Here is a 13998-nt window from a genome sequence, read left to right as displayed (position 1 = left end):
TTGTCTTGAAGCCTCCTTCTACAATGTTGGCTTTTGGTTCCATCGAAGTAGATGCACCATTCCTTTTTTCCGTTTTGCGATTGTCTTCTTCTATTCTCAAACGGACAATGATATCTTCAAGTTTCATTTCCTTCCGCTTGTGCTTGAGGTAATTCTTGAAATCCTTCCATGAAGGTGGTAATTTCTCAATTAGTGCAGCGACTTGGAATGATTCACTTAGTTTCATTCCTTCGGCATGGATGTCGCTAAGTATGATCTGAAGTTCTTGAACTTGGGATATGACAGTCTTGTTGTCAACCATTTTATAATCCAAAAATCGACCGACAATGAATTTCTTCGTACCGGCATCTTCGATTTTGTACTTTGTGTCCAAAGATTCCCACAGTTCTTTTGCGGACTTAGCATTGCAGTACACATTATATAATGTGTTATCCAGTCCATTAAGCACATAATTTCTGCATAAGAAATCAGAATGCTTCCATGTATCAACCGCAGCCAATTTTTCAGCATCACTGTCTTGCTCGGTATATGAAGGCGTATTTTCTTTGAGAAATTTAGCCAGATTTAATGTCGTCAGATAAAAAAGCATTTTTTGTTGCCAACGCTTGAAATCTGACCCATTAAACTTTTTTGGTTTTTCCCCAGTCGTATTCGGGAGTGTGGTACCAGAAGTTGTCATTTCTGAATGCAATCAGAAGATCAACGATAAGAAGGAGTAGAAACAGAAACAAATAATAATTGAAAAAAAAAACAAATTCGTTTTAAGATTGTTGCTTCTAGAGTTTGAATTCACTCCTTCGAAAACAATCCAACAGAGTTACCTGAATGCAAGAATTGATCAACAGGATCCAAAATTATAATTTGAGCCCACCGAATTCACGATGTTTTCTTAAAACGAATTTGCTGCCTTCAATGGTACTAAAGGCGTCCAGCAATCGTTTCCCAGGATAGAACGAATTTTCGTCTCCTACGGAAGCAGCACTACAGTCTGTAGGAGTTCCAACGAACTCAACGAAGTGCGTTTTACTTCGAGAGAATATCAGAACGAGAGAGAGGGAAATGAGATTCAAAGCACAGAAAGTTTGCAATGAAAATAGTGTAAATTTTCTGGTAGAAAGGTTGGTTATTTATAGACTTGTTCGTGGCCATTCGAACAGTCATCACCTTTTAGACAAGCCTCAAAAATCCGAACAGACATACAGTTCTTAAAAGTCGTGTCTGTTAAGTCGGTTAACAGTCGACTGTTTGGTCGGAAAACAGTCGACTGTTTGGTCGGTAAACAGTCGAAACAGTCGACTGTTAAAAGAAAATAAAACACCCGGAATAAGCCAAAATTTAAATTTCATTTTGTACCCAAGAATTTGATTATTTACAATTTGGCCCAAAATTTTAAATAAATTTTACGAACGGCGGCGGCGGCGCGCGCATGTGGGTTTATGACCGAACCCAATAGGATATAGGTCTTCCTCCTTCCCTTGGGGCCCAAACCCAATTCCAAACTTCCACCTTATAAACCACACCAAAGTTTCCTAACTTTCCTATGTGGGATAAGTGTTTGGCAAATCAAATTCTTCCATAATCCTTAGTTTATGTGGGTTACTTTAACACTTAATATTTCATTCAATTTTAAATGGTTTTCGATAAATAAATATATCACGTTAATCATCTCGCGGAGTAGAACGTGAATATGCTAGGTCCCGTATTATTTAAGATTTGGGCTCAAAGTTGACCCATTAAACCATTTTTTCCAACAACATGATCTCATTTGGAGTTGGCTCAGCAGGTTGCACTGAATGAATTGTCTTCACTGTCACCATTTTCGTCTGGAAACGGAGGAAGAAAGGGGGAGAGAATAGGGAAGTACTTTTTGCTTTTCTCATCGTCTGCTTGAATGGACTACTTAGACTGAGATTGAAGTTGTGGATTCAATTCAGTGAGGAACACAGGGGGTGGCACGGGCGGTCACTTGATCCCCAACTTTTTGACAAATTATTACATTATTATTATTATTTTTAATAACCACCAATGATTTTTTTACGTTTTTGTCTCAATTTTCATTGTCATTACGGAATACCAAACGATGTCAACATTTTACATTCTTAATATTATTTCAACATGCTCATGGCCTAGTTTTCTACGTCTTCAATGGCACGTGAAACGATCAACTGTAGTTAATGTTATGGCTTGTCAAAATAGGTTATTCCAAATTAGTATTTCGAGAATTTCGATAAAATACTAACTTTAAAAATTCTTCGACAATCGTCTCTTTCCAAATTCATAAATCGCCTTCGTCATCTTGAAACTCTTTTCGAGAACTAGATCATAAACATGTCGAACGGTCCAAATAAATACCGAAAATAGTTAAATGAACGTCAAATGTGCGTCTTAAAAAGATGCGTCTTACTCGTCTTTTCTTTAAAATATTTATTAACATTTATTATTTTTGCACAACGAATTTCTCAATATAATTTACATCAATTTATTAGAAAATATTACAAAGGGTATGACATTATAAATTTTTGAAACTTTACATCCTAAAAAGTCATACTCCATGTAAATTTTCGGATGTAAAATTCGGTGTAAATTTACATGGGTATGATTTTTTTTGTGTATATTTTTTAAGGTGAAATTCCTCAAGTTTGGTCGTCCGCCTCAACTTAAAATGTCTGCGTCTGCCACGGATTCAATTAATAGACTTGTCGGGGTTTGTTATCCTAGAATTGTCTCCTTCCCTTCCATGTTTTATTATTTGCAAATAGCCTTATTACGACTTGCGAAGTAAAGAGCCCATGTTTTGTTTAACTAAAAAAGTTTATAAAAATTAAGGTTAAAGTTAATAATGCTATAAAATAGAGAAAAAGAAAAAGAAGAAAGCAGAAAAAGTTAATAGACTTGTGTACGTTTTATTGAGAACAAAAACTTCATCTTTATAAGTAAGAATTAATGTTTCAAGCAATATAATAATATCATAATAACTAGAGTGGTAGAGATATATTGGTCATTCACTAATAAAAATATAATTTACAATACCTTTGAATTATATATTATAAAATGTCGGCCACGTTAAATCTTGTTTGATAAGAATTCAATGAACAAAAACATCAAATGAAGGAAAGAGAGTATAAATAATTATAATAAAATTCGATTAACAAAATGTTATCTTGTTAAAATCTAGTCAATAAAATTCAATGTGACAAAACTAGATTTAAAAAAGAGTGTAGAATTGCTCTTCCTTGGTTTCAATAAATAAAAATTCCTGTATCAAATCATTCATGTCTTGTACATCAATATCTCCAATATCATTATTCTTGTGAAGTAGGTTTCGTATTATCTTGTTAGCATCCAAGCAATATCATTTTCACATGAGATAATATAACATTTGATAACTACGGTAATATGATTATTCGAATAACATCACTTATTATTCTGTTCAAAAATATTATACATATAAGAGTATTATTTTGAGGGTAAATATATTGTAAGTTATGGATATTCATTACACAAAAAATATACGTTTTTTAAATCTTACAAGAAAAAACTTGTGAGAAAAATCCTAATGAATGAAAAAAGTACATTATTCTTTCAGTAAGTTACAAAAGTTGCCTCATTAAAAGTCTTGCTAGAAAAACTCAATGAAATAAAACTTTGGTTAATGAAAAAAGATTGTAACATGCATTTATTCCCATCACAATACCATCACTTGAATTATACGCTTCAAAAATATTAAATCCTTTAAAGATAACATTGATAATCGAGCCATATGAGTTGGCTATAATCACATTTCAAATTTCATACATTGTGAGGCTAATGAGATAGAGACTTGTATTGCATCCACCAAAGGATAATTTATATATTTATATAAGTTTTTGCAAAATTCATTACGTTAAAAGTCATCGTTGAGCACGAATTTTTTTTTTTAATTTCTATGTATATTTTTTATATTCATCCACCAAACTTCTTTTCCATTTCAAACATGGTTAAGCATTTTTTTTAAAAAAAATTTGATAGCGAAAAACATTACTTATTTTAAAAAGCATCTTTTACAGTAACTTATTTATTCAAGATCAATGAAAAAAATTATATCTCTTAAAACATACCTATTTCTTAATATCGATTTTTCTTTTTAAATTTAGCCCGTCAACTTAAATTCCTGAATTCGCTGGCAACTTGGAGATTACATAAATTAATAGTTCGTGTAATGAAAAATAATATATCTGAAAACATATGTAAATGTTATTTAATAGGGATAGTAACGACATTGTTAACCATGGAACTAGGGGCCGACCAACCATTAAGTATACTCAACCAAATCCTTTCATCCATAGATTTCTGGAAAGCCCTCATGCTAACTTTCCAACATGCATAATTGCTACCATCAAAATAAGGCCGCACACTCAATAAAGTACTCATCTAGACAATTGTAAGGTCAGGACTCATGTTTAGGCTCTGATACCACTTGAAAGAATCCAAAACGTCTTATACAACTTCAAGCTTTAGAGTTGCCAAGTTTACATTCTAGATTACCAATTTGATCGGCCTTACGTGCGGAATATACTAACCAAAGAAATATGTCACTTCAATTAGTTTCTAAATGGTTAAACATACAATTCAATTTAATCATATGTTTAAATGCCGCAGTTTGTAATAAATTATGAAAAGCAGTAAAAACAAAAATTTTGATGACGGAGAAACCCAACGTGGAAAAAACTTTGGGACCAAGCCAGTTACCTCCACTATAGACAGTTCAGGGAATGCACAGCAATTCCAATAACTCTTGTACCCACTAAGACCCCCTGTCATAGTTTCACAACTACTGCCACAGATGCCTCTAGCCTGCCAGACCTCCTGATCTATTTCATGTAGCTTCCTGCTACCGTAGATACCTCTAGCCTCTTGCTCAACTTCCTGATCTATCCCCTGCAACCCAATCTGCTGTCTCATATAGCTTCCTAGTCTTACGATGAATGTCTCTCCAAGCGAAACACTAAGAATCGCTTGTTCTTGTGCTTGTAACTGCACTTCAATCCACCTCTCTCATTCCCCTAATGAGAAAGTCTCTTGCTCAACAAATTAAGGAAGCACAGTGTTTTGGATTAAGAATCTTGACATTTTCCCAAAATGTGGTCGAATGATCTCAAGAAAGGATGGAATGAATTCTCCAATTTAATGTGTTCTTGGATCTCTAGAGAATGATATGAAAGTGAAATATAATGATCAACCACACTTTTGGACGTCCCATAGGGTACATATTTATAAAGGAAAGTGTTTGGATGAAAATGGATTGAAAAACCAAGTATTTAAAGTAAAATAGAAGTCTGGACGTCGACATGTCGCTCGAGCGAGGAGCTAGTGAGAATTGAGTGACAGTTGAACAGTTATCAGTATTTTCATTATAACTTTCTCTTGATTTCCGATTGAGGTGATTCAAAATGAAAAGCTAACTCAAAGAGCGACAATTCTTCTAAATAGCCATGTCCAAATTCCATTGTTTTCTATACGAAAAGTGCATCGAAAATTACGATTGAAAATTTGAAACATAACTTGTGCGGCTATTTGATATCCTTCAGACTTCTAACTGCATTCCAATAGTTTTATGTGATCTTCTTGGACATTTTGGACTCATTCAAGGACTATGCTACCAACTCTAAAAGATTTTTTTGACTTTTACAGCTCTTTTACATTAATCAATTTGTCTAAAGAATTGCCAATACAATAGAAACCTAACAATCTCCCCCTTTGACATTTTGTGACAAAACTATACATTAAAGTCAATATAGTAAAAGCAAAAAAATCTAAGCTACCCAAACTTTGTTTCTTGCATTCCTTGTTAAATCTATTTTCTGAAATCAAAAATTCAAATACCCAGTATAAAAGCACATGATACAGGAAATATAACAAAAAAGCATTTAATCACAAATCAACGTGCTAGTTTGAAACGTGACATTGATGTCAATCAAAACACTAATTGAAACATTAGCATCACTAAACATCAAAACTCAAACAACAATGAATATGATATGGAATGCAATACAATGCTCCTCCTTACTGCAAACTCTCATGAATTTTATGCAATAACACAAATATATCTATATATCTCCCTAACGACCCTAGACATAGCAATGCAAAATGGTTCACATACAAATGCAAATCGCTCTATGCTATTATTTTCTCCCCTTCAATTACTCATTTCCTCCCCCTTTTTGTCACAAATGCTGAAGGGAATACTATCAATTTCAAACAGCACAATAACAAATAATAACTTAAAAATGCAGTTGATAGCATGCACAAGTAAAATCAATAGATTATAAAGCTTCCCACATACTCAGTTCAAATCAAAATGGAGTAAATAGTACAAGTAACTCATGTGTGTAAAGTGTCATCAATTCAATGTAAGCAGGACTCTAAACCTTAATTTTGTGAGAAAAGACATACCAATCACTGCAATAAGTATATTTTCCTGCTAATGAAAGTCAAACCATGAAAGTACAGTAGGACATATACTTATTATTTTTCTTATTTTTTCCCCCTTTTGAGCATTTATATTTTTCAATTTTCCACATTTTTCAACTCATCACATTTTCTCATCTTAAGCATAGGTTCTTCTCCATTAGGCGACTAAAATGACCCCTATAGCGAGCTTTAGGCCAGTTAACTCAAGTCAGTTGACCATAGACACTAGATTTTAAGAGACCCCACATGCTTAATTGCTTGAGTCAAATAGGTCTCGAAAAAAAAACATTACGATAATGAGCATTTACTTGGGAAAATCTTTTTGGGTTTAGGTCTACTAAATTTGGTTAAGACATGTTCGAAGTCACCCTATTAAAATGTGATGGCCATCCCAAATTGCACACACGTGATAGAGCCCACTAACGAATTCATAGTGTGTGCAGTACAGATGGTACATAAAGACACCTATACTAAATAATCCAAAGTAACCTAAACAAGTAATGAAAATTATTCAACAGCTCATCGATTTGCTCATACATGATCACAACTAGCAAGTTCAAGAATTATATAACATGCTACAGACGTTTTCCATATTCACCTATTTTTGCATTTTTCAATTTTTCAATTTTTTTTTTGTGTTTTTCATTTTTCCAAAAATGAATGTCCCACACAAAAAGAAAAATAAAGTCAAGTGCACAAATTAAACTAAATATGTATGCGCCAATGCATACAAATGAAAATGCACATGCATGGAACCAAAAACGGAGAAAAAAAAATAAACATAAACACGTGATGCATGCAGTATAATATGACAATTAAGAATAGGCATGCATCAAAAATACATAATCATCTAGATATATGAGTGTTCTTTCCTATAAGAGCACCGTGATCTACTGCAAGATTCGGCAGATCACTTTTCTTTACCCATACCTGCCTGGTGGGAGAATAGCTCCTAAACAATTGTGTCACCAATTTGGTCAAACGATTTACTTGATCAGTAAGGAATCCAATCTGACCAACAGACACCTAATTTTTTATTTTTTTTTCAAGTTCATGTTTTCCCTTTTGTTTAGGTACTGATAACATTTAGGGCGGATATGACCTAACTCGCCACAATGAAAGCATGTAGGGATAAACTTAGGACCTGTGTTATGTGAATACTGACGTCTATTTCTAAATCGATGGGTCCTACACTGTCTAGTGGACCTCTATCCTACAAATCCCTTTTCCTTAAGTTCGGGTACATGTTTAGGCTGATCTTTGGCAAGGACAAATGTGGTCTCAAACGTGCTAGCTACATCATGATCTTTTCCCTGATATCCTAGACCTTTCCTGTTTCCAGTCGGCTTGCCTATACCTAGCATGTTATCTAACTTAGACGACCCACTATTGAAGGCAAGAAGTTGAGACTTAGAATGCTCCACCTCGCTCACAAGGTTCACAACCTGAATTTATAAAGTCTCATTCATGGCAGTTAATTCGCTGACATTCCTAGAGGACCTCTCAAGCTCACTGGTGAGATTCTTAACCTGAGACTTTAAAACTTCATTCATTGACTTAAGGTCACTCAGAACGTTACTAACGTCTCTTTTTCCAACTGATGCTCCTTAACCGTCGTACTTAAGGCTTTGTTCTTACTAAGAATCTTAAGACTCTCCTGATGCATTTTCCCATATGCCTCTTGGATATTTTTCTCACTTTCAATTTCCTCAGCACTATCTATATAATATTGATATTTATAACATGTTATTTCTTATGCAATAACTATATAATATTTTGTAAAATATTTATATAACATAAATTTATATTTATTCAAGAGCATATTATTAAATTAAGATATTATTAGATCAACAAAACTTTTTAAATAATGAAATATACTAGATCTTTTAAAATTCTTTATTCGAGGGCAAGTAATATTTCATTGAAATATTAACATAATATTTTAATGTCTAGATTTGAGATTTTTCAAGGACAATAAAATATTCTTCAAGAATATTATTAAATACAAAATTTTGTTTCTTCCATAGCAACACAATATTCTTTTAAAATATTGATTTTTATAAACTAATTCAAATAATTCTGCAATATTCTTCTGTAAACTTGTGGATAGGAATTGATGAGTTCTTTAATTGGAGTTCCAAAATATATAATTTGACATTAGGGCACCGATTAATGAATTTCTTTTTGCAAGAATTTAGCTACTGTTCACATACAGATTTTATAATGAACTGCTAGATTTGTAGAACAATGATTTGTGAGTGTCTTGTCCGAATTTCATAACAATTGAACTATGGTAGGCTGAGATACGCAATTTTGATCACAACTGTGTAGGCTGCTCAGATCCTGCGAATTTTTGTATTTTTGATATTGGATTTTCTCTCTATTTTAGGTAAGATTTTTTTGTGCTTACAACATGTCATAAAATAAATTTAAAAAAAGAAAAAGAAAAAGAAAAAGAGAAGAAAGTAGAAAAAGAAAAAGAGAAGAAAGTATATGTGTATATACATATATATATATATATATATATATATATATACACATATACTCACACAGAGAGAGAGAGAGAGAGGATACAATTGTCATAATAATTAATGTTGCGGGTATAATAGTCATTAACTAATAAACATATAATTTACAACAAATATTTAATTTTAACTGCACATTTTATAGGATTCACAACTTTTTAATCACACGTTTCAACTTTTGATCAAAATTTATTGAAAATATGACTTTTAGCAAATAATAATAATAATAATAATAATAATAAATAAGTAAAGGAGGAAAAGGAGGGCATCTAAGTATCTTTAAATTTTTTTTATTATTTAAAAGACTTGTTTACAGTTAATGCAGGGTGTCATCAATTAATTTATAGAGTTAGTGGTGAAAATTTTTACCATTATTTGTGAAACTATCTCGAGCTCGCTTGTGCAAACATATGTGATTGTTTGTGATCATTTCTAAGTTAAACATTATCAAATCATGTACGAACGCACAAGACTGTCAACGAGCATTTTTAGTACTATGTTCTCCAAGCTTTACTATATAGAATAGGTGGCCCTTTTAAAGAACGGTAGAATGTTGGGTTAGCTCTGGTGCCTAAGCTTGGACGGATTTGTCCTTTGCATAGATCTGAATCTCTTGTGGAGGGGCTTAGGAAGGGGACATTTTCCCAAGACCTCTACTAATAGAAGTTCTTCCTTCGCACTTGGCAAGCTTATTCTCCCTAATAAGATGCCATAAGTTCAATCTTAAGAAAAAATCTTATGAATGAACGACGAGAACAAGAGACATGTGAGGGAAAAATTATTGAACAAGTCAAATTAGTTCTATTTGATCCCACGGGTTGTTCCATACCAGCAAAATCATTATTGAAGCACATGTGAATTAAAATGTTAAACATGTTGAACATGGATTCACAACAATTGAGTGAATAAAACATGGTATGGTGAATAGAATGTTAAAAGATAATAGATTCAATTAACAATAAAAAAAAAATTATTGATTGCCACGTGTCATTAAATGAAAATACTAAATTACCCTTTTGAGAAATCTTTCAATAGTCATGGGTTCTAGCAAATTAGGGGAGAGAAAAATTGAATAGACATTCTTCAAATAGTCAATTTCCTCTCAACTCTTATTTTCAACAGAATTCATTTAGTTCAGCGAGTGAAAATCCTGGTTAGGTGAAAGGAATTTGTAAATATTGATTTTAAGATCAATAAATTGGTGTCGTTTGTGGAAATCTAGAGCAAAGATGACCACGATTTCAACCATTTATTTGGAAAAAGCCACAGACATTTGTTTTGAAGAAAATAATTCAAGCTGAGATATACCTCATTGAGGTTGAAGCTTTGGGTGCCGAAAAGAAAAATCCCCAGCAATAACCATGAAGTTAGTGATATTAATCTAAAATGGTAGGGAAAGAAATCCATTAAACGTTGCTAGCAGCTGGTTATTCAGTAAAATATCGTTGCCAATGCAACAAAATCTCCATTGCTTATACTATATAGGAGATGGCTACAAGTTTAAGGGTGTTGATAGCTAAAAATGCATAGCTTTGAGCAATGGTAGTGAATCCTTCAAATCTTATGTCGGATTTCAACTTGAAATTCGGGGAAAACGATCACGAACCAACGGCGATCTTCTACCACCCAATGAGTAGCAACTGCAATGTCAAATCTCTAACCCATCAAATAACCTATCCCTGGGACATATATTGGAGCGCCGAATCATAAGATCTACGAGCATTTTTGATAGGTTGGGAGGAAAGGTGAACTCTCATGAAAGGAGATATCATTTGTAATTTTCCTCTGATGGAAGAAAGGTAAAAGTGTGTTTGAGGCTTCCAATTCCATCCCCATCACAAGGATTACAAAGATAGGCATACAAGATCTTACGAGCTGGACAGTGATGATGGAAGTGTACCTTCGTCAAGAGAGATTAGGGAGATCCCCATTTCTAATAATTTTATTTAACCAAATATGGAGAAGTATAATGGGAATGATGACCTTATGTACCACTTGAATGAATACATAATCTAGACGAAGCTGAAGAAGACGAGTCTACTGTTGAAGTGCCAAGCATTACATCTGATATTGAAAAGTTCAATGAAGAGTGGTATACTACTCTTCTAACATAGTCAATCAAGAACTGGGCCTAATAAAAACAAGCTTTCCTTGGAGCATTTTCTAGAAGTCGAGTTGGCGAAGCTCCTACTACTAGATTTAGCGATAAGATGTAGGAGAGAGTATCACTATAAATCTACTTTGCTCGCTTTAATGTCGAGCTAATTGTTTGTAAAATCATATATGATGAAAAACTGAAGGATACTTTACGTTATGTTTATAACCCAAATTCAGTATAGGGTTACAAGATTTGGAGTAATGGTCTTAGAAAGATCAAAATTATGGACCAGGAAGAAAGTCACTGCATTTTGGTTAGCCTACCACTAATTGGTGGCTCGAACACCAGGCGAACTTTTTGGAGCAAGGAGCTGTCGCCCACCTGTCGTTGAGCACTCGCCTAGTGACAAGGCTGTCACTCGTCTGCTACTAGACGGCGGTCGAGTGACGACGTTGCATGAGTTTTTCTTCTTTTGTCAGTTTCAAACATATTTTTCCATCTTCTAGATTACTTATAGGGTTTTGACATGTCCTCTATAAGTAGTAGACTCTTCATTCAGTTTAATAATTGTTGAGATTGTTGTAATAACATTTATTTTATCCATTGATTCTCGAATAAAATACTTGGTTCCTTTGCCAATCTATTTCTTGCCATTCTGTTTGCAATTGACAGTGTTCTTGCAAAGTAATCATTGACTGATTCCCCTTCCTTCATGTGTAGGATATCAAACTCTTTGCGAAGAGCTTGAAGTTGTACACGTTTCACCATTTCTGTGCCTTGATATTTCTTTTTCATTGATTCTCATATATCTTTAGCATTATCCCTTTTTAATATGATTTCCAGTATAGCACGATCTATTACCTGGAATAGATAATTTTTTGCCTCAAGTTCTTCAATCTATGCTCATCGAGATCCTTGATCTCTACAACTGTCAATGTTGTTCCTCTTACTGGTTCTGTGAAACTAGTCTCCAGACCATCAAAGCGAGGGATTGCTAGTTGCATAAAAATGTTATCTAAAAGATGTTAATAAAACGAATACATCTTTCTTCCCTTTTATTTACGTTTCCTTTTTCGTTTTTCATATTTTCATAGAGCAGTTAGTAAAAGAAGAGTCATATTCTGTTGTTATAGTTTGGTTAAAACTCCTTTCATCTTGCTAGTAAGATGAAAAATAGGAATAGAACAGGATTTGTTTAAACTTACAAAGATTGATCAAGTTCATGCTTATTAAAAATTGATGAATTTTATTTTCTAACTACTTTAAGAAAGTAGAAAGTAGTAATACTAGTTAGGATTTTTAACATTTTTATACAGTCAGTATGCTCTGTCATTTGTTCTTTCCAGAGCTCAAATAAGTTCATCAATCATCTAGGCACACAAATAGTCATTTCTATCCAAACCACAATTTACAAATGTAAAATAAGTTCAAAAACAACCAATAAAAGAAAGAACAATAGAAAAAAAAATTGGATGAGAATCTAAGACTTGCTGAGAGAGAAGAGAGAAAGAGGCGGCTTAGATAGAAATTAGCAGATTAATAGGCAAAAGTTGAATGGCAATTAGCGATTGGGAATCACATTTCATTCAGCTTTAGGAGGCAAGCATCAAATATTTGATAAATGAGAATTTAGATTAGGGACTTTGAAGCTTTGGGCGTGATTTGCTAACTTAGTTTTGTTGAATTATGATTTGAATTGTTGAAAATATACGTTTTTCTTTGTTCATTTCATATGATTTGGGAATAATTTTAGTTTAGTTTAGATATCGGTTTAGGACGTATGTTGTGGACTTGTAAAACAAAATGCTAATAATAATGAACATAATTTACTTTGTATGATTATTTCAATGAACTAACTGTAATTTGTATTGCTAAATTAGTATTTTTCTGAAAATCAAAACCGTAAAATTTATAAGTTAATAAAATTATCTAATTAACAAATTTAAAAAGCATTCAATTCGATTTTGTGCGGTTTTAAAAAATTGAAACCTAAACCAAATCATTTTGATATGGTGTGATTCAGTTTGAGAGAAAAAATCGATGGGGTCCATGTTGACCCAAACCAACGGTTTCGATTCGATTTTAGTTTCATGATTTTATTTATTTATTTATTTTTTTTTTTGTGCAATCCTAATATCCAGGCATTTTCTTTGTTTTCTATCAAAGGATTGATCCTCCTAATTCTTTGCATAGAATCCCACTTCACATACAAAAGATAAGTTTGCTAATAATATAAGATTTGCAAATAATATACGCTTATTGACATGGCAGCTTTGGTTGGCAAATATTTGTCACATCTTCCACCACAACATCATACTTCTCCATTTGCAAATAATATAAGACAAATATTGTCATTACATTCATCAAATATTTATAACACTAATCTTTGGCCAAGCAACAGTACTTCTTCTCAAGGTTTTACTTAGAACTCGAATCTCATGCATATGTAGATCTATATGAGTTTAAATTTGCCATATATACTCTCTCAACCCAAATCTTCCAACAGTTTTGTCCAAGAGGCATGTGATGCACCTTGGCTCTTCGATCCGTTGAAACAATCTTCCCTCTTGCTACGATTTCTTCCTCATCAAACCTGTCTCGATGCAATAGTCGATATCTTGCATTTTCCATTTATGCGCTGCCTCCTTGGCTATATTTCCTTCTTGAGACTACAAACTAATAGTAAAATATAAATATCCATCTTTAGATTAGTCTACTATAGTATGAATTTATATTAAACAAACAACTGCCATAGTAAGATACAAAAATCTGAGAAGTGAATGCATGTGAACTTATGTCATCTACATTCTTGTTTTGATTTTGTAAAATGATAAAAAAGTAAAATGAAAATTCTATATATAAAGTTATATTTATATTAACATAGTACATTTGTAAGTGTTTTAAATAAATACCTATAAAGAAGTT

The 13998-nt window shown here is 32.9% G+C and overlaps 1 protein-coding gene across 1 annotated transcript in view; it reads right to left on the bottom strand.

Moving 5' to 3' along the window:
• The window catches only part of LOC111404589 (spermidine hydroxycinnamoyl transferase-like), a 55427-nt gene extending 50486 nt beyond the window's left edge, over positions 1 to 4941 (bottom strand). The window contains exons 1-3 of the mRNA XM_023033377.1: positions 4729 to 4941; positions 4290 to 4410; positions 343 to 681 (exon numbers count right to left, since the gene is read on the bottom strand). Coding sequence (XP_022889145.1) covers positions 343 to 681; positions 4290 to 4410; positions 4729 to 4941 — 673 coding nt within the window. The remainder of the gene's footprint in view (positions 1 to 342; positions 682 to 4289; positions 4411 to 4728) is intronic.
• Positions 4942 to 13998: the final 9057 nt, after the last annotated feature.

The sequence above is a fragment of the Olea europaea genome, chromosome 11 (genome assembly GCF_002742605.1).
Source record: "Olea europaea var. sylvestris chromosome 11, O_europaea_v1, whole genome shotgun sequence".
NCBI lineage: Eukaryota > Viridiplantae > Streptophyta > Magnoliopsida > Lamiales > Oleaceae > Olea > Olea europaea.
Note: the sequence above shows the minus strand (reverse complement) of the source record. Positions and strands in the feature narration are given on the sequence as shown.